Source organism: Ostrinia furnacalis, unplaced genomic scaffold (assembly GCF_004193835.3).
Source record: "Ostrinia furnacalis isolate ACB-3 unplaced genomic scaffold, ASM419383v2 OfSCF7522, whole genome shotgun sequence".
Taxonomy (NCBI): domain Eukaryota; kingdom Metazoa; phylum Arthropoda; class Insecta; order Lepidoptera; family Crambidae; genus Ostrinia; species Ostrinia furnacalis.
This window is the reverse complement of record NW_021137761.1, coordinates 114826-134096: the sequence shown is the minus strand read 5'-3', so window position 1 is coordinate 134096 and position 19271 is coordinate 114826. Positions and strand designations below refer to the sequence as shown.

The 19271-nt window shown below is 40.0% G+C and overlaps 1 protein-coding gene across 11 annotated transcripts in view; it reads left to right on the top strand.

Moving 5' to 3' along the window:
* Positions 1-19271, top strand: part of gus (splA/ryanodine receptor domain and SOCS box containing gustavus) — a 77426-nt gene that overhangs the window by 50407 nt on the left and 7748 nt on the right. For 3 of the 11 annotated variants that reach the window (XM_028321344.1, XM_028321342.1, XM_028321343.1), the window contains 3 exons: positions 15236-15362; positions 15660-15722; positions 16859-16980. In XM_028321344.1, the coding sequence (XP_028177145.1) occupies positions 15357-15362; positions 15660-15722; positions 16859-16980 (191 nt within the window). In that variant the 5' untranslated portion in view covers positions 15236-15356. Of the gene's footprint in view, positions 1-2070; positions 2227-15235; positions 15426-15653; positions 15723-16858; positions 16981-19271 lie in introns of those variants that run through there. The other 8 variants (XM_028321339.1, XM_028321336.1, XM_028321338.1 and 5 more) reach the window with 7 other exon arrangements.

Sequence of the window (19271 nt, the reverse complement as noted above, 5' to 3'; positions counted from 1 at the left end):
TAATTTCAATGCGAATCTTTTGATTTCCTGTCTTATTCGTTACATAACAGAGTTTACTTTTTGACTACGGTTAGCTTTGATGGTGTGCTCTACCTTCGTGCTTTGCAATCAATAAAACGTACTACACCTACTAATAGGTCAGGCAAACAGAGCCATGTTTACTCATCATCATTATAATTTCCAAGTGAATTAATAAACAAAATTGTTTATGGAATAATACTTCAAATAAAACAACTTAGAAATAATGTACATTACGTCGCAAGATAACGCTCCTGTAGTAATGAACATCTTGGAAGATTACCCTGTTTAAAATTCAAAATCGTCTAGTACGCCCGCCCGCTCAGTTTCTGACTTTCGGACAATAAACTAAATTACACCGAGAACAACGGGGCGAACGGGCAACAATGATATTTCGGTAGCTGGGAAAAAAACAAGAGGGTCGTTTCGGGACCCGTCGGGAATTCTCTCCGGGCGCTTTGTGAGGAAAAGAGGCTAAGTAGACAGCGCAGGAAGAGCTCAGGATACTACTATTTCATGCTATTTACATCGCCACGCCATTGTGGACGTCCGCTTTTAGATGCGTTTTACTCGCTTTGGAATTTTAGAACAATTCTCGGAGTTGACTTTCGTCGTTACGCGTTTAAAAACAATGCTCTCAGTGGCCTAATGAATTAATTTGTGATAACCATAAATAAATATTTAATTTACTATGTTTGTTTTAGATTATGGTGATAAGAATGTTAAACATACATGCATCATTAATATGCAATGATACAGTGGTGATAATAGATAATAATTGCATAACAATTAGGTCAAGTTGTCGAGTGTGAAGTCAAGATACTCGTAAGGCGGACAGGTGAAAGAACTTTGTGACGTCATCCATTTGCAGGTGTGGTCTTTGAATTTAGCTTCAACAAACTGACGCAGGTAGTCACCCTTAATCTACACAAAAAGGAAGGTTCCAATATTTATCTTATTGTAATTTTAAGTGTACCTTGCATACTTTCTTACTCTATTTGAATACTTAATATTATAATCTATAGAGCTCATAAATGAATCATTAGTAACCTCATTTAAAATTCTGTTAAAAAAGGTGTTAGTTGAACGTCATTAATTAATGATACTCTATCTAGAACGTCGTCGTTAAAACAAATGAAACTCACTAGGTAACTGTTACTTTGTTAAATGAAAACAAACCTGTATTTGCGTAGTCTTCAAATTATTATTTCTTACAAGTTAGCTTTCATTGTGTTATTTAGATTAAGAAACACCTCTTCTATCTTTATCTATCTGTTATGTTACCTACTACCTGCTTGAATAGAACAATATGAGCGGAAACGAATTTGTATCCAATAAGAAGTATTTTCACAAAGAATAATTCGAAGATACAACATCAGTTCGCTTAATTGTTCAACCACGAGTACTGGTGAAAGTTGGCCGAGCCTTCGGAAATGAGTCATATTTGAACAAACAATATTCACATTATGTAAATTAGGACATGCGCCTGTAACTACGATTTTCTCCGATACCACAATTTTAAGTATTCTAATTAATAATAATTATTATTACTCCTTCTTTAGCTATTAAATATTTGTGGTGAATAGATACCGCTTACGTCGATTTATCATTTTGAAAATCCTTTTCCCTACATCCTAGAGAGAGAGCATCCTAGAGCACGCTGCTGCAAGCTCAGCTGCAAGCATATTTGAGTTAGTATTTCTTTTGTCATTCGCAAATCCATTTGTATTTTTTTTTACCGTCCTACGGGATTTTACTGGAATGCTCTTACTGGATGGAAACAATACAACTAGCATCCTATAAGAAAGACGACACGCAAAGCCCCACGAGGTCCATTAGTTGGGTACTGTCGGCGAGGACCGGATCCCTTCGTGGTGGGGGTGGCTGCGGGATTGTTTTGACGGGCCCGAGAGCCGCGGGCTGGTGGCGGCCCGCGGAGAGCGCCCCCCCGGTACCTGCGCGTGCGCCGATGCGCACCTCCGCTTCGCCGCGCCGCGGAAACGGCAGGTATCGCGCGCTCCGCCCGACCACAGCTCAGTGCGCGCGCTCTCTCGCCGCCAGTGGTAGTGTACGTAATGCGCGAACGCTCGCGCGCGATCCGCGAGCATGGTGGTGGCTAGCTGGTGAAGTGCTTATATCAGTGCACCGGTTGACATACGACATGTCCTGTGACAGGAGAACGAGGGCCGCGCGATTGCTCGATCTGCGGTGAGTTCGCAACGCAGCACCATGCTTCCTGTCACGACCGACCGATCCTTTGTTGAATCCTCGCGTGGAGTGATGTGCCGTCTCTTTTTAACGCGATAACCTGTTGAGCCGACAGAATGGTGTTTGTGTTTAATATTTATTCTAATTTGTTTTGTGGTGAAATTGTGAATGTTCCAAAATTTACCCAAGTCGACACAAACCATTTGTTATTAGTGTTCAGAGTGGCATTTCCAATTATTAAAACTGAAGATTTATTTGTGTTCACTAATAGGTAAAACGCTAACATTTCAAGTACAAAGTCATTAAAGTTGTGACCTTGACAGACTAAGTTACGAAACCAGCGACCAACCCGAGCACACGTAATCTCAACGAAATTGGCGGTCACGATTTTCTCTTCAAGCCTTCAAGAGGCTCTAAACCTTCAGAATTCGTTATCAGATCCCATTAAACCTTAAATAAGTGTACAAAATCTTGGTGAACTGTTTCGCCACTGGAGCAAGAGCACATAAGCGAGTTACAACAATGGCATCATTAGCGACAAGTCGTTATTCTGCGTTGCACCATCGATGCTATAAACGGTCAGCAGTGCACTTATGCGACGCCGATTGCAAGATCGACTTCTTTCTGGTGGAATGCAGACTGTAAAACACGAGAGCGGGTCGGCTCGCCAGGCGCAGAATCGCAGATGTGGGGCGCAGGCACTCTCCCCGCCTCGCCTCCCGGCCTTGAAAGGCTCTTGACCAAGCCAGCGCCGTCGATGTCGTATTTATTGCAACCTCCACGATCCGTACCGACGAGGTTATTGACGCCTTACTGCCTACCCCCTCTCAGCATCTTTTCATGGGAATACTAATAAAAACAAACGAGACACCGCTAATGCTCGCCTTCTCCTTGAAGCAATTGTTCTCACGTCGATCTCGTTATAATGAATAACTACAATAGTTATTACGTCATTGCTAAGCGAGTTTCCGCCTTCAAAGTTTGGTAGTTAACGATGTGAGTCACGCAACTAACACGCTTCATAATAAATCTATACTCTGCAGTACAAAAGTCTTGAGTGTATGAACCTTGGTGGTGCACTGTCCGTCTTTTGAGCTTCATACTTGACTTGTGTTCTACAGCTGAAGTCACGCGCACGTACATAGTAGACAGGCGCAAGTACAATCTATAAATACACTCGTCAGGCGAGCACCTACACAGGATCGATGCCCAGCCGGTCCTAGGTGAAGGACGATTGTTCAGTTCTTCGCCCCTACAGTACAGACACAGCAGCATCTTATGACAAAGGTTAAAATCTAGTAAGATCTTTATTGGAATTCATTCCGAACGATGAACGCAAACTATTTTCTCTTCAAATCTCACAATACTTTTGCTGAAATGATTATTATTTTTGACGTTGCTGAACTGAATTTGTACAAACTTGCTTCAACTGTACCTATAGTTTATTAGATTGTTGTTGTACGTCTGTTTTGTCTTGGAATTTAAACAATCAATGAACAACTATCAAAGAAAGCAGATTCTGAGTAAATTCATAATTCAGCTGACGCGCCCAAATTAATTTAAGTAATTTCTCAAAAGCGTAAATACACCACGCTTTCATCTTTCAAAGTCAAAGTCAAAGTCAAAATTTCTTTATTTGTTTAGACTAATAAATAGTTCTTACAAATCGTCATTTTGCTCTTAAGGAGCCTCTACATGTCTCATAATCTTTTTACCCTACCAGCGCTTCGAGACCAACATTTGGCAAGTGCTGAGAAGAAGCGCCGCAACAAACTCAGTCACCACTGTCTGCCGGTTAAAAATATAAATAGTAGTAGTAGGTACATTCGATTCAGGAGCAGTTCACTGAATTTACCATGCATTCTTGTATGGTGTATCTTATAAGAATGGGTATACAAGATTGCGTGGTATATTAAACAAGGTAGTGACGTGCTAATATCTAGACTTACATATTAAGATACTAGTAGAAATGACTCGCATACATAAATTTGAATAACTTGGATTGACCAGTCCCCGAAAGCAGCGCCTGTTCACAGACATGACGAGTGAACCAGCCATCGCTTCACTCGACCATATTGGAGGGAATGTAACGACCCGCCTCACTACGCCACCACCCCAGAGACATTTTAGTGAGAATGACAATTCCAAGTTATCTCTTTAAAAAAAAAAACTAATAATAAAGCTAAGTAACAGTCCAGATTGAGAAGCATGACACTATAACATTTGAGAAATTATTATTAGTTTATACATTACTTTTCATTTTAATTCTTTTTAGTGCGAGCATGAGAGGACCATAATCCTACTCCCAGGATGACTTATCATTAAGAAAATCTCGAGTTGTATAATAGGCTTTTTTAAGCATGTGATCTTTAACTATATCTTTAAATTTATTATACGGTAGCTCTTTATATTTATCAGGGACTTTGTTATAAAAATGGATACCTTGTCCCATAAAAGTGGCAAACACTTTATTAAGTCTAAAAGCGGGTATAGCCAATTTATTTTTATTTCTAGTGTTAATTTGGTGAATATCACTTTTCTTTTTGAATTCATTAATATTTTGTTGAATAAATAGAATACAGTTTAAGATGTATTGTGAAGCGGCCGTGAGAATGCCAATTTCTTTAAACAATTCTCTAAGGGACGCTCTTGCTTTCATTTTATACAAGTATCTTATCGCACGTTTTTGCAAAATAAATATTGTTTCAAAATCTGCAGCTTTGCCCCATAGCATGATTCCATATGACATTAGGCTATGAAAGTAGCTAAAGTAGACTAAGCGAGCTGTTGAAACATCGGTTAATGACCGTATCCTTTTTATTGCAAAAGCCGCTGAGCTGAGCTTTCCCGCCAGAGTTTCTATATGGGGGCCCCACTGGAGTTTTGAATCCAGGGTAATTCCCAGAAATACAGTAGAGTCTACCAGATCGATTGCATTATTATTAAGTTCTATTTGAGTACTAACTGTTTTTACGTTAGGCAAAGAGAATTTTATACATTTTGTTTTCTTTGCATTGAGTTGTAAATTATTTGTAGTGAACCAACTTAAAACTCTTGTTAGTGCATTATTTACATCGTCAAAGTTATTTTTACTTCTATCGATATTAAAAATCAAAGATGTGTCATCAGCAAATAACACGATTTCGCAAGAGTCCTTAACAAAATATGGTAGATCATTAATGTATATAAGAAACAAGAATGGACCCAGAATGGACCCCTGCGGAACTCCCATTTTCACAGGTGACCCAGAAGACAAAACACCATTTATGTCAACTTTTTGAACTCTAAAGTTTAAATAGGATTGTATTAAATCCAAAGCCGAGTCCTTTACCCCATAATAGTGCAGTTTGCGAATTAGCGTTTGATGTTCTACGCAGTCAAAAGCTTTTGAGAGATCACAGAAGACCCCTAGTGCATTTTGAGAATTCTCCCAAGCCTCGAAGATATGTTTAAGTAGTGCAACCCCTGCATCGGTGGTGGAACGACCCTTGGTGAAACCATATTGTTCACTATGAAATAGTTTATTAGAGCCAAAGTGAATCATAAGTTGCTCCTGTATGATTTTTTCAAAAATCTTGCTCAGAGCGGGCAAGATAGAAATGGGTCTATAATTGCCAGGGTCGGTTTTACTACCAGACTTAAATAATGGCATTAGTCTACTATGTTTCATGAGGTCGGGGAAGATTCCCTTCTCTATGCAATTATTGAATATTATCGCTAACTGTGGGGAAATTATATCAATAATGTGTTTGACTATCTTGACAGAGATGCCCCAGATATCAGTTGTACTCTTTACATTTAAAAGATTAAAAGTTTTAGTGATATCTAAAGGAGTAATATGTTTAAAAGAGAAGTGCGAGTCACAGGGTGTCACGTGGGTTTTCAATATTTCTTCAGCCTCGGAGGGAGATGACTTTAAGTTGGCAGTTGTTGCTGAAGCTATATTACCAAAAAATTTATCAAAAGCTTCCGCTACATCTTTATCTGCAGATATCAAATTATCGTGAACTTTGAGAGAAAAGTCATTATCTCTTGGTTTTAGTTTACCAGTCTCTCGGTTGATAACATTCCAAGTTTCTTTTATTTTATTACTGGCGTTCCCTATCTTGTCCCGAATATAAAAAGACTTAGCCATGAAGCAAACTTTCTTAAAAATTTTTGAATACTTTTTTACATGCTCAAGAAAAGATATACTATTATTATACTTTTTCATGCCATAAAGTTCATATAACGTATTTCGACTTTTGTATATTCCCTTAGTAGCCCAGTCACTAAACTTAGATTTGGTATTTGGTTTTAATGGCTTTACCGTAAAAACTTTGTCATGTTCGGTTTTAATACATTCGAAAAGGTTATTGTAAAGAGCATCTGGGTCTCCCTGCACATACGGGACTAAATGCAATTTATTTTCAAGATTATTTTTAAAACGTTTTTTCCGGTCTTTCTCCCGGTCCGTATACGTATTTATACGTCGAGTTGAATCAGCTGTCTTTGTGCCATATGGCGTCGAGATCCTCACTTCATAAAGCGAATGAGGCCGCATATGTTACCGCCGCTTTCACTCCCTTTATCACAATCGGTGTTTCGGAACAATGTTTACATGCGTAATCGCAATATTCGGCAAAAACTGCGTTCTTTTTAACGAAATGCCAACTTCAAATACAAAGTTTGTGCTTCGGCGAATAATACATATTTAACCTCATGGGGGGCACGCGTGCTTTAGAGGCATAAATCCTTTTCCTTGATAGCACTGCCATTACTGCACATGTAAAATCGTTTATTTCGTATCTGCCTTAATATAACTTTCCAGACGTTCAGTCATTTATGGGATAATATGCTTTATGTAGCGAAAGTCATTGAACCATTGAAAACAAAAACTCATCAGTAGAATGAGATAGTAACAATATAAACGTTTAGTTAATTAGAGTGTAGAATAAAGAGCGACGCATGCAGCAACACGCGTGCTCGGTTGAAAGCAAGGGTAGTTTTTGCCGACAGCAGCTGGTAACCCCACGAGTGACTCACGTCCTGTGCTGTCTGTGCCCCACTGTAGGGCGGGGTGCGTGTCATTGACCCCACTCACAGCCCCGTTCTGACATATACATACGCCACACAATCCATTGCCCTTTGTACTCTCTATTATTTATAGCATTTTTGCTCATACAATACATCCCTAGCCCTGCGCTTTTTTCGTCTCCACGCTTCTGAATTATCAATTTTTCATGGACAAGTGAGATTTTTAACCTAAATTGTAGAAAAAACTTATAATGTGCATGTGCAATTTGCATGATTCATATTGGATCTATGAACACTAGCAATGTTTTGTATCATTGTTGTGCCCACTTAAATAGTAACCCTTTGTCATAAAAACTTAAACAGTTCATTGAAAAAAACACCGTTTTGTGTCTATTTATCATAGTGAAGTTGGGTTTTCTAAGTTTTTTCTGAAATTTACCGTATTAAGTTCTCATATTTTGTCTAAAATTTACCGTAGTACAGTTTCCAGATTCTATGAATCATTGGAGATTATAAATATTTCCTTTCCTGTTAAGCTGTTTTTACTATTCATATAATAACTAAACGATTCTGATTCTGGGAATGACATTGAAGCTATGGTCGATAGCCTTAAGGCGTTTGATCCAACTACAACTGCGGTTAATACCGGTTTCCACCAAGCCGAGACGCATCGCATTGTTGATCCTTCCACAGAAAAACAAATGAAACAATCTCTTTTTTATTATCTCGCTCGCTCGTCAGCGCTGTTGCGTTGCGGGCTTATACCGGCTATCTTCAGACCGTGTTTCGTTTTATGAACATTGACTCTGTATCTACCTGTATAAAAACTAAACTGAACTTTTGTTGCAAAGTAGTAAGACGATTTCAAGACCATGCAATTCCATTGACATCGGTGCTCACGGAAGCGTCTAAACCTCGTCATCACCGTGGTCACGCGTCGGCGACGCGATTTGCTTAGCAAATAGCACTGCTTCCTGTCAACCCTGTGAAGCAGATTTCAGATTTGAATTTATACTATTCTTTACTGGAGTTCAAATAAACCAAAATCCACGTTAAGACAAGTTTCATAAACCCAAGAATTTAGGTAGAGTAGTGCTCTACCTAATCTCACTAGGAAAATATCAGTGGTTGTAAATTTTTTCGCAATTCATATTATCCATTCAAAATTCCGATTTCATACTGGATTCTTATAATGTTTCGTGGTCTTTACGATATTGTGTTGCTTGACTCTACTACAATCTACATTCTACATCAACAAAAGCTGTGGAGGTCATTTAATTAACATTCAAGTGTCCAACTATGTACACCATTTTTGAGAAATCCTTCGTAATTTAACATTTCTTTACAAACATTATGTAAATATGGTTCTAATTCGCTAATTTGTATGCGAGAACACTAAAATTTTCGGGCCTCTAAAACACTTGTTAGTATCAAAGTTGACTCTACTTTCCCTGATGTTGGCGCGATGTAGTCGCACATTACGGCGAGCTGACGGCCGAGCCAAGAGTGCATGAATAATGCAGATCGTCGGCACCCTTCGCTGCCAAGGCCTGAGAAGGAGGCAGGAATGCCAATGTTCCTACCACGACTAATATACTAGCTATCTGATCATCCAACACGAAGATGTAGGTATATCTCCAACACGAAGTTTGTACATAGTTCTCTGTAATTCTAAATCGCTGTCACAAACATAAGACACACAAAATTGCTTTAGTCGTAAGCGTAACTTTGAAGAAAATCCCTAAAAGAAAATGGAGAAAATTACATTTTATTACCGTCCAACAAAACTGTCCTAAAGCTGATGCTGACGGGAAACCCGATTGAAAATTGGTGTTTGTGCGGGGCCACATACAAGAAAAGAGCTTGTAACCTTCCAGAGAGTAATAATGTAGCTCCAGTTCAAAGAACGCCGCCTGTTTGCTCACACTGCTCGGGAAGCTTTCCACGGGAGTTTTATGTATGTGCCAAAACGTTTCTAAACTTTTAGTCGGAAGTACAAAAGAGTTTAGACGTGGGAATTGTGAGAAAGAATCTTTGCTCGAATGTTTACGACGCGGCAAGTAGAATGGCGTTAGTTGGATAAATTGTTGCTAGTTCCATATGCAATTTAGTATTAATGTACACTTGGGTATGGTCCAAGTATAAGATATTTTAACGATCGTATCGTGTGATGTATTGGTTTATTTTCCAAACTTGAATAAATTTTAACTGTTTTAACGCAATATTAAGTTACATACCTCATTAGATATACATTAGAGACGTTCCGGAGGAAGATATTGCTAAGTTTCTCATTCGGCTCGTAGACGCGGGCTCATTCAGCGGCGCTAAAGGCATTTAAAGGTGGCGGAGGGTGTGCTTATCTGACGGGAGGCGAGGGAGGCTTTGTTCTCGCGCCGGACGGCCTCTCCAACCACTTAGAAGATTGCTCCGCTTTGTCTTCGCCTTATACTTCTTTGTAACGGGAATCCCGTCTTCAATTTGGGTTTTGCATTTACACTAGTAAAGTACCCGAGTTTTGAGCACGATTAAAATTAAACCTGTCTACAAATTACGCCAACGTGACTTCAAATGCATTGCCCTTCAAATAATGTAAATCCTTTGCGCATCTAATCATTATAAGCCTTATAACAGCGTAGATCAGCAGCATAGGTAATTCAAGTGACACGTTTAAGGCCTACTCAACTCCTGGCACGAAGGCCGTGTGCAAATTGTTTTTGCCTTCATTATGTTGCTATCTATTGTTATCAGTGTTGAAACATTCAATGACCCAGTTTCTCCTTCATCTTGAATCTTACTTCCTAGGTAGACTATCCTCCTTGTTTTGTGTCTTGGAGGATGACTCCCAGAGAGCTTTTGATTAAAAGCTTCAGTTGGAATGTTACGGGATGTTTTTCGAAATCTTGTGCCTTATGGCTGCGGCGGCTTAGCGGCAGCAGATCTATCTAGGCCCAGCTCAGGCGTGGCGGCGAAAGCAGAGCTCCCTTGACACGCTACGGCGCGCGCGCATTGCAGTCAAGGCCCTCGGCTACCGGTGCATGCTCGACCCGACCACGCTATGCACCGCGCTAATGAACAAACAATATCAATTGATACATAAACATTACACATTACTCACCGATCTAATCTGCTCCACTAATCTTCCCGCCTGAACACTGGAATGACGAGAGCCGTAAATGTTACGCACCAGTAATGTATATTCTGCGCATTATGTTTACGTCACTTTTTATTAGTAATGCGTACATGTGCTGGTGCTGGGTTTTCCAATGATTAATATAGCTTTGCCCCTTTAATATTATGTTTTTACGGCCTGAATATTTAATTGGAATTATTATTCACTGTATCTATTCACAGTTCGTACTTCGTACTCTACAATTCATAGAAGCTCATGCTAAGGAAATGTAGTCAGATGAGCGAATGTACACGTATCCCGAATCCCGTATATTCTTACAAGCCTATTTGAGACATGCAGTAATTTTAATCACCATATTTATGTAAGTGTTCAGTGAGCGAAATTATTTTTTAAAATAGCCCCGAAAGCCTATGATGCCTTTTTGGTAAAATCGTAGTCCAACCAGTATCAGATTCAACTTTCCTAAGCCAAACCTATCATGAAATTTAAAATTCTTTTTTTTAATTTGAATAACATTCCGAAATTATTATCTGTCGATATTTAAGCAGGCTGTGGGCATGTTGACGGCCGTGGCACAATAGCTTCGTTAAATAATGCTGAAGTCAACACATCCTTGACATGACGAATGCAGCGAGCAGCATGCGCCGCGTCACATCGCGGCTTGTTATGTAACCGTCACCCACCAGTATCATTATTCAACGCCTCTTTAATCATTCAATGCATCCTCTTTTATCTCCCATTCATTTTATTTATATAAACAAACAATAACTGCAATAGCCTCAAGATATGTAGTCAAAACTCTACATTCATGTAAGACCTAAGGACGGCAATTTTGCGAATTTGCGAGAAAATATGTCGTGAGTGTAGTGACGTCAATTGTTTTGATTTATGCTAAAACAATACCCATCCATAACCTTGTTCAGTAGGTACTTGTTACTAACTAAAAACGTCAATTCGAATAAATATTTTTAACGTTTTTGTATTTTTAGACGTCAACTATGAATATGTTAGATTGTACGTTTACCGTTTTATCTACATTTGTATAGGAAAAATCGTTTCTCGGTACGCATGCGAACTTCAAGTTAGCAACGTTCGGGGCCAGGGAAACTGTTAAGTGGGTTTTTCCTTGACACGAGTTGCAACACGGCAAGACGCAAGGTTGTAACGACACGCCCTGGCGATTATTTAATTGTTATTTAAAACCAGAGACAGTACATCACCGCGGTGTCGAGGCTGCCCGGATAAACCGATTTCAGTTGCACGCAATCCTTTTTACTTCCGAAATTGGATTAATTTGCTCAACTAGCATGTGTTCAGGACACGCGTTACTCTGTGTTGGATTTTTCACCTTCTCCTTAAAAAAAGGGAATGTGAAGAATAAAAAAACAAATATTCCATCATAATAAATATCACGATATCACAAGATAAGTCTTACGACTGCAAAACATCCGTTAATTACTGAAGAGTCTTGTTAATGAATAAACAATTCTCAGACGACTAGTATTTAACTTTAGCCTCGTCCCTGTTTCTGTACATTTAGGTTCAGTTACAGCATGTAAAATTGAATGCCAGTAATCGTACATTTGCTTGTACATCTTATCACATATCTAAACTTTGAATTACGAGCCCTACAAACGGATAAATATTTGACATACGATAACCGAACCTTACCCACGAGTCGTATCTGTTCGCGAATGAGTTTTCCAACTTAAACTATCAATTTTGACCAAGTTTGGAATCGAGCACGATAAAGGATTTAGCGAGTTAGCGGCATCGAAACGTATTAGAATGGTGGATGTTGGCGAATTGTTCAACTTGCTACTAAGATCCAGCCCAAATGTTAAGCGTCGTGGAAACGGCATTTAAATACATTAAGTTATTTAAGCATCCTTATATGGCACGGTCGTCGTTTCTTTCGCAAGATGACCCTTACCATTAATGCAGAAAGTGGCAGCTCGCTTTCTGCTCGCAAGCTGGGAGATTTTAAAATTGCGCTTCGACTCGTCACATTAACTTAATACGATACCGACGTGCACAATTATCTCGCTATTTATTTTCACAACAACTCTCATTTGCTAAATCCCTGTCATTTCTCCAATTAAGCACTGTTTGACATTGTAGCGTTTTAAATTCGTTTAAATAATAAATGTACGTGCTGTGATCCAATTAACAAATAATCCACCTTCCGCAAGCTCGTTCAGTATTCAATTCAGTTTCAGGAGAACGTTTCAATTTCGCTCGTAGATTTCGTTTTTGTTTGTTTACCGAATTAAACATTGCCAATCAGTATTTTGTTTAATTACTAGCTACCTTGGCCTCATAGAATTGGTGTCTGAAAAATATAGCAAAAAATATAAGTATCAATGTAAACACGATTGTCGAGATATTGAAATTCGAAAACAGCTCTACCGACTCAATATTAATTTCGGGCAATATTGCGCGTAATCGAAGCGAATTGAGGCGATATTGCCAATTCGATCACAAGTCGTTGACTCTCATGACATGGGTAGTATCGCGCGCCGTACGCCCAGGGATATAATATTTACAATGATGACGTCCAGCCAGCGCACGTCACTCGACTAGTTCATTGTTCGGGCGCGTTGGCTGGCGCAAGCTAATGTTGTCGGCCTAGCAACGTTCGCTTGTTCCATTCACCTCTCACCGAGCGTGAACGGCGCTGAACAACCGCACCCGAGCTTTACATTTAAGTACTCATTGCTTTTAAAAAGAACCCACTCTATTTCTACATTTGCCGACGTTGGTAAAACACGCCGCAACGTTTTCCCACGACGCGATGCGATGAGGCAATATCAATAGTATCGTGTATCCTGGCATTTCAGACGCGAGTTGCAGCTCTTGCGATTTGATTATTGAAATTCTTGTTACAGTGTTTATAGAGAAACATCACGTCACTTATTGCAACATTTTAAATCGAACTCAAATGTAAATCACTAAGAGCATGCCCGCAAAAAATAGGTCAGGATTAGTTTAAAATTGTCAGTTAGCATCCACGTGGATCGGTTCCAGAGCCGGCATGTCATGACGTCACGCTGTCGACGGCCACACGTGTCCTATCTGTTTGTTTACTATCTGGCCACGCCACGTGATTCTTGTATACCCCAGATTATATCCCACTATCGATTAAATTCTGTTTGTGACCCAAAATCTGCAATTGCGTATTTATTTTGTACGCAAAAAGTTAAATGATAAAAACAATGTTGTATTATTCACGACTGAAATAAATCAAAGCGGTTTTGAATGTTTAAAATGACGTGTCTTCCGCTGTCTGAAAGGATCAATGAACTCCTCGAGCTATTTGCAGTCACATTCTTTTGTGGCCGTGATACCTAAATTCATTGCTTTTGCCGGTTTCATAATTGAACTGCGTACATACAGACGTTAGTGGCTTTGTAAACATATTTATAAAACCACGCTATTAAAACACGAACATGTTTCACAATAATTATGGCAAACCTGCTCAAGTTCACCGTTTATCAAGTGTGTCAAGCCAGTCGCCGTTCTAGGAACGCAGCGTTTAACAATGATGTTGGTGTTCGCGGTGTAGCGACGCGACGGGAGGGGACACATTCACTGCCTTTCACTTCCCGCTTTTGTCATGGAGTCGCTCTAGGCAACGGAAAGGCAGACGGCCTTGTAGCTTGCGTGCCTTCTAGGCGTCCCTTCTCATCATGCTCTCTGTCTATGTGGCCGGGTCTAAAACCTCACTACGTCGGTGACATCATCCCCAATTTGCGAATGCTACGTCCTGCGCTCTCCGTACACGTCCATTTTAATGATGCATGGCCACACCGATATTATTTGGTAGTCTATACCGACAAATAGCCGGCAAACACGGCGTCCGTAATCAAAGATTTGCTGTGCAATTACATGACATCATGGTCAAGGATAAAAATAAATAACATTTAAAGCATCGGTCATAGAACATTCGGACATATGTCGGTGGAGCGAGGCTCCAGGGCCGACTTAACCTTGGCTGTTGATCGGTGACTTTCACGGTTAGACGGCCGCCAGTTACATAAGATGCGCGGCTACTCCGCGACGCCCCGGCATCTGCTATGACGACATGCGTGCCACTCACTAACGTCCAAACCGGTTCCTCCGATGTCCACAATAGAATTAAGTAATAATTGCAAATTAAATACGTAATTGCCTATCGCGAATTCATAACTCCCCTCGCGGCCTTAGAATTCTTATCTAAGTTATCATACAATTTTACGACTGTAATTACGAGACTGTGGCGCGGGTGGAAATGGAAATTCGCTACTTTAGACTTCTTATTTTCTGAGGTCGACCGTTCATTCTGTTCCTGTTTTTTGTGACTTCTTAAAGGTCAAAGTTGTTAAAAGTATTACGCGCTCTTTGATCGGCATCATTTATGAGAGAAATCTGCACTGACAAAATTTAACGCTCTCCTTTAACTGGTTTTGGATGTCGAATGCATTAATGCGACCTCTTTGAAGATGGATGGTGTAATGAACATCACGTGATATCTGATCGTATCCTATATTAATTAATAAAACGTGCACCTTTGTCACAAAAATTTTGGATTACCAGATAAGAGTTGATAGAGTAGGTACCCGCAGATATTACACTGTGTAGAGCAAGCTTGTCAGAGACGGCTATGTTGGATTTTTGGATTTACCTTTCGTATGCCTAAGCACTTATCAAGACGAGAGACACAATGACTTGCGTATTGTTGTGAAGAATCTTGGTATAGGACTGGTTAGGGAACATTGATCAATTCTCAACTCCTCAAACATTGACAACCTCGATGAAGGGTATCCATCAAGTTTATGGACAATCAAACGTTTATGCTATAACGTTTAATTTAATTTTTTCCAGGTACAAGAGCGGGGTGCGCTCAGTGAGGGGCGGGGGCGGCGGCGGCGGCGGCGGCGCAGAGGAGGCGCGGCGCAGCGGCCTCAAGGCGCTGCCGAAGCGCGCCCGCACTCGCTGTAGGGGCATGAACATGGGTCAAAAGCTGTCCGGCGGAGTCAAGTCGGTGTCGCGCGAGTGCACGGCGCCATTCAAGGTACAACACTAAACTAGTTTCACACACTCCAGCCAAAATAAAGGCGGTGGCGATCACTGCGCGTGCGAAAGTTGTTCGCACTGCCACTTTCGCGTTCCAGAAGTTATGAAAAATTCGCCATTTTAAAATCAGAAACGTCAAAATAACCAGCGTGATCTGATCGCCATCGTGCCGCGTGCAGACGCTGTATAGGAGGCCGTGGTCAATGACAGAACTTGCTGTAGGGGCATGAACATGGGTCAAAAGCTGTCCGGCGGAGTCAAGTCGGTGTCGCGCGAGTGCACGGCGCCATTCAAGGTACAACACTAAACCAGTTTCATACAACTCCAGCCAAAATAAATGCGGTGGCGATCACAGGGCGTGCAAAAGTTGTTCGCACTGCCACTTTCGCGTTCCAAAATTCGCCATTTTAAAATCAGAAACGTCAAAATAATCAGCGCGATCTGATCGCCATCGTGCCGCGTTCAGACGCTGCAGCCAAGGACAGGCCACATCAATGTGAACACGTTGCTACGAATGCATACGTGTACGACGTCTGATCGCTACCGTGCACGACATCGCACGCCATTGGTTTGGCCAAAGCTTAACTCACACTCCGAACACTTTTGCCAAATTAACATAACTCATGAATTGGTAATTTGGGAGATGGGAGATTCAACTCATCCGTTATCTGATTCTGTGACATTAAAAAACAGTTAACAGCTGCATGACGATTTCTAAAATGAACTCTGAGACCTTTGGCGCACAGGTTATTGGCGAAGCCAACACAACTCTACCATGTGTGTTTTCAATTAAGAAACTGTCTTTTTGGTTTTTTAGATTTCGAGGAACGTAGAATTCACTTCCACGAAAATATCTTTCTTTTTCTATATTTTGAGATCCTTGTCCAATATTTATGGTTCATGTTCATTTTTTTAGTCTCCTGGTAACAACTTTTTCTGTCGTATCGGCTGTAAATTCGTGATTGATTATTAACTGTTAACTATAAAGTACATAATGTGCATCTTTCTTTTCGGATGGATCTCTTCTTCAGACTAATAATTATTCTGACAGTTGACACTTCTACCAATAGCGTTGGGGTCCACGTCACTCGTGAACTGTGTGGATCTAGAAATCAGCTTATCTCAACGCTGATAGGGTAGTTTTGATTTCGAACTATTGAATATTAGAGGCATATGTTCAGCAGTGGACGTCCTATATGGCTGAGATGATGATAATGATGAATATTAGTGTCAACTACCCATTTGCTTTGTTTTCTTATACAATTTTGAACTAATAATAATAATAGCCTTTATTCAAACATACAAAAGTTTACAAAAAAAATTACATTATTCTATTTGACACTTGTCTGTGTACCTTTTTGGGCAAAGGCCTCCTCCAACTGTTTCCACTCTCCTTTAATTTTGAACTAACAGTTAATTCCTCAATTCCAGGCGGTGGTTGCGCGCGAGCTGGCGCCCGAGCCGCCGCGGCCGGCGCGGCTGGACGCGCTGCTAGATGCGCCTCCCGCGCACCCCGACCAGCAGATCAAGCATGCGTGGAATCCAGATGACAGGTACGCCACTGGCATTTGTTTTTTTAAATAAGCAAAAGAGGCTATAGCTTTTGATTACCAGAGAGATGTAGATTACTGCCATTTGTTTTTTTAATAAACAAAAGAGGCTATTCTTAGCAGCTTTTGATTACCAGACAAGAGATGATAAAATAGTACCCTTAGGTGTTAGTATGGACGGCTTCTAATTTGCATAAGGAATCAGCCGATACTAAATCAGTGTAATGTGCGTATTTTTTTTATGCTTGTTCATCAGGTTACAGAATTTTTATTTGCCGATAGTTTGGTCGGCTAACGGCTATCAGGCGACTAATGCCCGTTTTCACTGGTAACACATAACAGGAATTTTGTTTTCATTGTCACTTAAAAATCAGGGATTGATGGTAAAAACGGGCATAAAAGTCTGTAGACTGCGAGGAGTCGAAGATGGTTGTCATCATCTACGTTTGAGAAACATGCGTGTGCGTGTTCAAAAGTGATTCGTACTCTATTTTTGTAAATGTAATATTAGGCAGGACACACCATGAAGGGAATCCAGTTTTGTAAATTTTTCCGATAAAATGAAATAGGCCGCAAAGAACGTAATACTGATAAGTAGGCATGCAAGTTTCGTGTCGTTTTCCGAGGAAACTTACGCAGAACGTAACACTAGGCAAAGGTATATTTTAGTGTCCGACCGAATATGGATTTTCAGCCGAAAACGGAAACGAAAACGAAGCTTCGGCTGCAGTCTCATTTTCGGCCGAAAACGAAAACGAAAACGAAAATGACCTTCAACTCTCAAATTTCAATCTGAAATTATGTAAAAACTTTGAAAACCGTTAATGTTTTGACCAAAAACATAATGATGTTTGACAGTTGTTTTTGATAAGGATTGATTAAAGAAAACCGGCATTAAAACACAAAAAATTGAATTATGAATTCTTAGTAGAATATTATTTCCGGTGTATATTGAAATATTGGGTAGTGAAGAAGAAATAAAGGGTGTCCAGTGGGAATTTTTTCAACTTCAAAAATGATTCATACAAATAAATTAATGATTTTTTATTATTTATTACTAATGCAAACTGGAGTTTAACAATGCGGATTTATTTTTTTATAGGCAATGTCTTTTAAATGATGCCCGTTTTACTATAGGCACTCTCACAGCCGGACCCTTACATTCGCAACTATGCGAGAGCAAATCGCGCTAATAATTTTCCTGCAACTTCACGGCGGATATTTTCTTACAGAACCTGAATTACTTAAGGATTGTTTTGCTGTAAACTTTTGACTTGAGATATCCCCACAAGAAAAAGTCGCATGGTGTGAGATCTGATGACCGAGGCGTCTAGAAAAAGTAGTCCTCAGTGTCTCCATCGAGGTACTCTCCGTGTGTGGTGAGACACCTTCTTGCTGTGAAGCAAGACACATCGACCAGTGACCCATGGCGTATTTCAAATCCGCATTAGACTCTATTTTGAAACAATTAAACTTAATGAAAACTCTGGTTTTATTTGTATTCAATTTTGAACTTGGAAAAATTTCGCTGGACACCCTTTACAATGTAACCTCACTTCAAAACTTCAAAAGAGTGTGACAATACCGCGTCCGTTCAAGTCTGATTGGAAGATTGGAACCATGAGTGCATCAGATTCACTCCCGAAGATATCGGAACGATAAACGTCACCATCTTATTCACGTATTTCTGATATTCGGTTTGGCCGAAGCTTCGGCTGGTTTTTGGCCGAAAACGAAAATATGGCCGAATGTCCATTTTTTGGCCGAAAATGGCCGAAAACGAAAACGAAAACGAATATTCGGTCGGTCACTAGTATATTTACATTCTACGTGACGTGCGTGGGGCGTGCGATACTGAGACACCAGCTAGTGTAAATATCCCACACCTAGCACACCCTACATAATTATCTAAATTTACCCTCAAACAATGTATTTCAAGTCTCTCTGTCTTACTCGCTCGCTAAAGAATCCTAGGATAGAGGGTAGAGTCGGGTACAGCCGAAAGTTCTGAATTAGTATCTTTCTAATTAGATTTGCTATAATCACATAATAATAATGTACTTAAATAACTGACACGTAGGTATAATAAACACATAGAAATATTAGTGGTCAATGCTATGTTAGAGGAAAATTAAATACATCACAGTTAAATTCACCATTAACTCCTAAATCTGATGTAACGGTACTAAAACAATGGTTATTAAATACCACAATTTATTTTATGTGGTTAGAATGAATAAATTTGAATAATATTTCAGCAGGAGATAGTAGACGGCAGACAAAAGATAATAAAG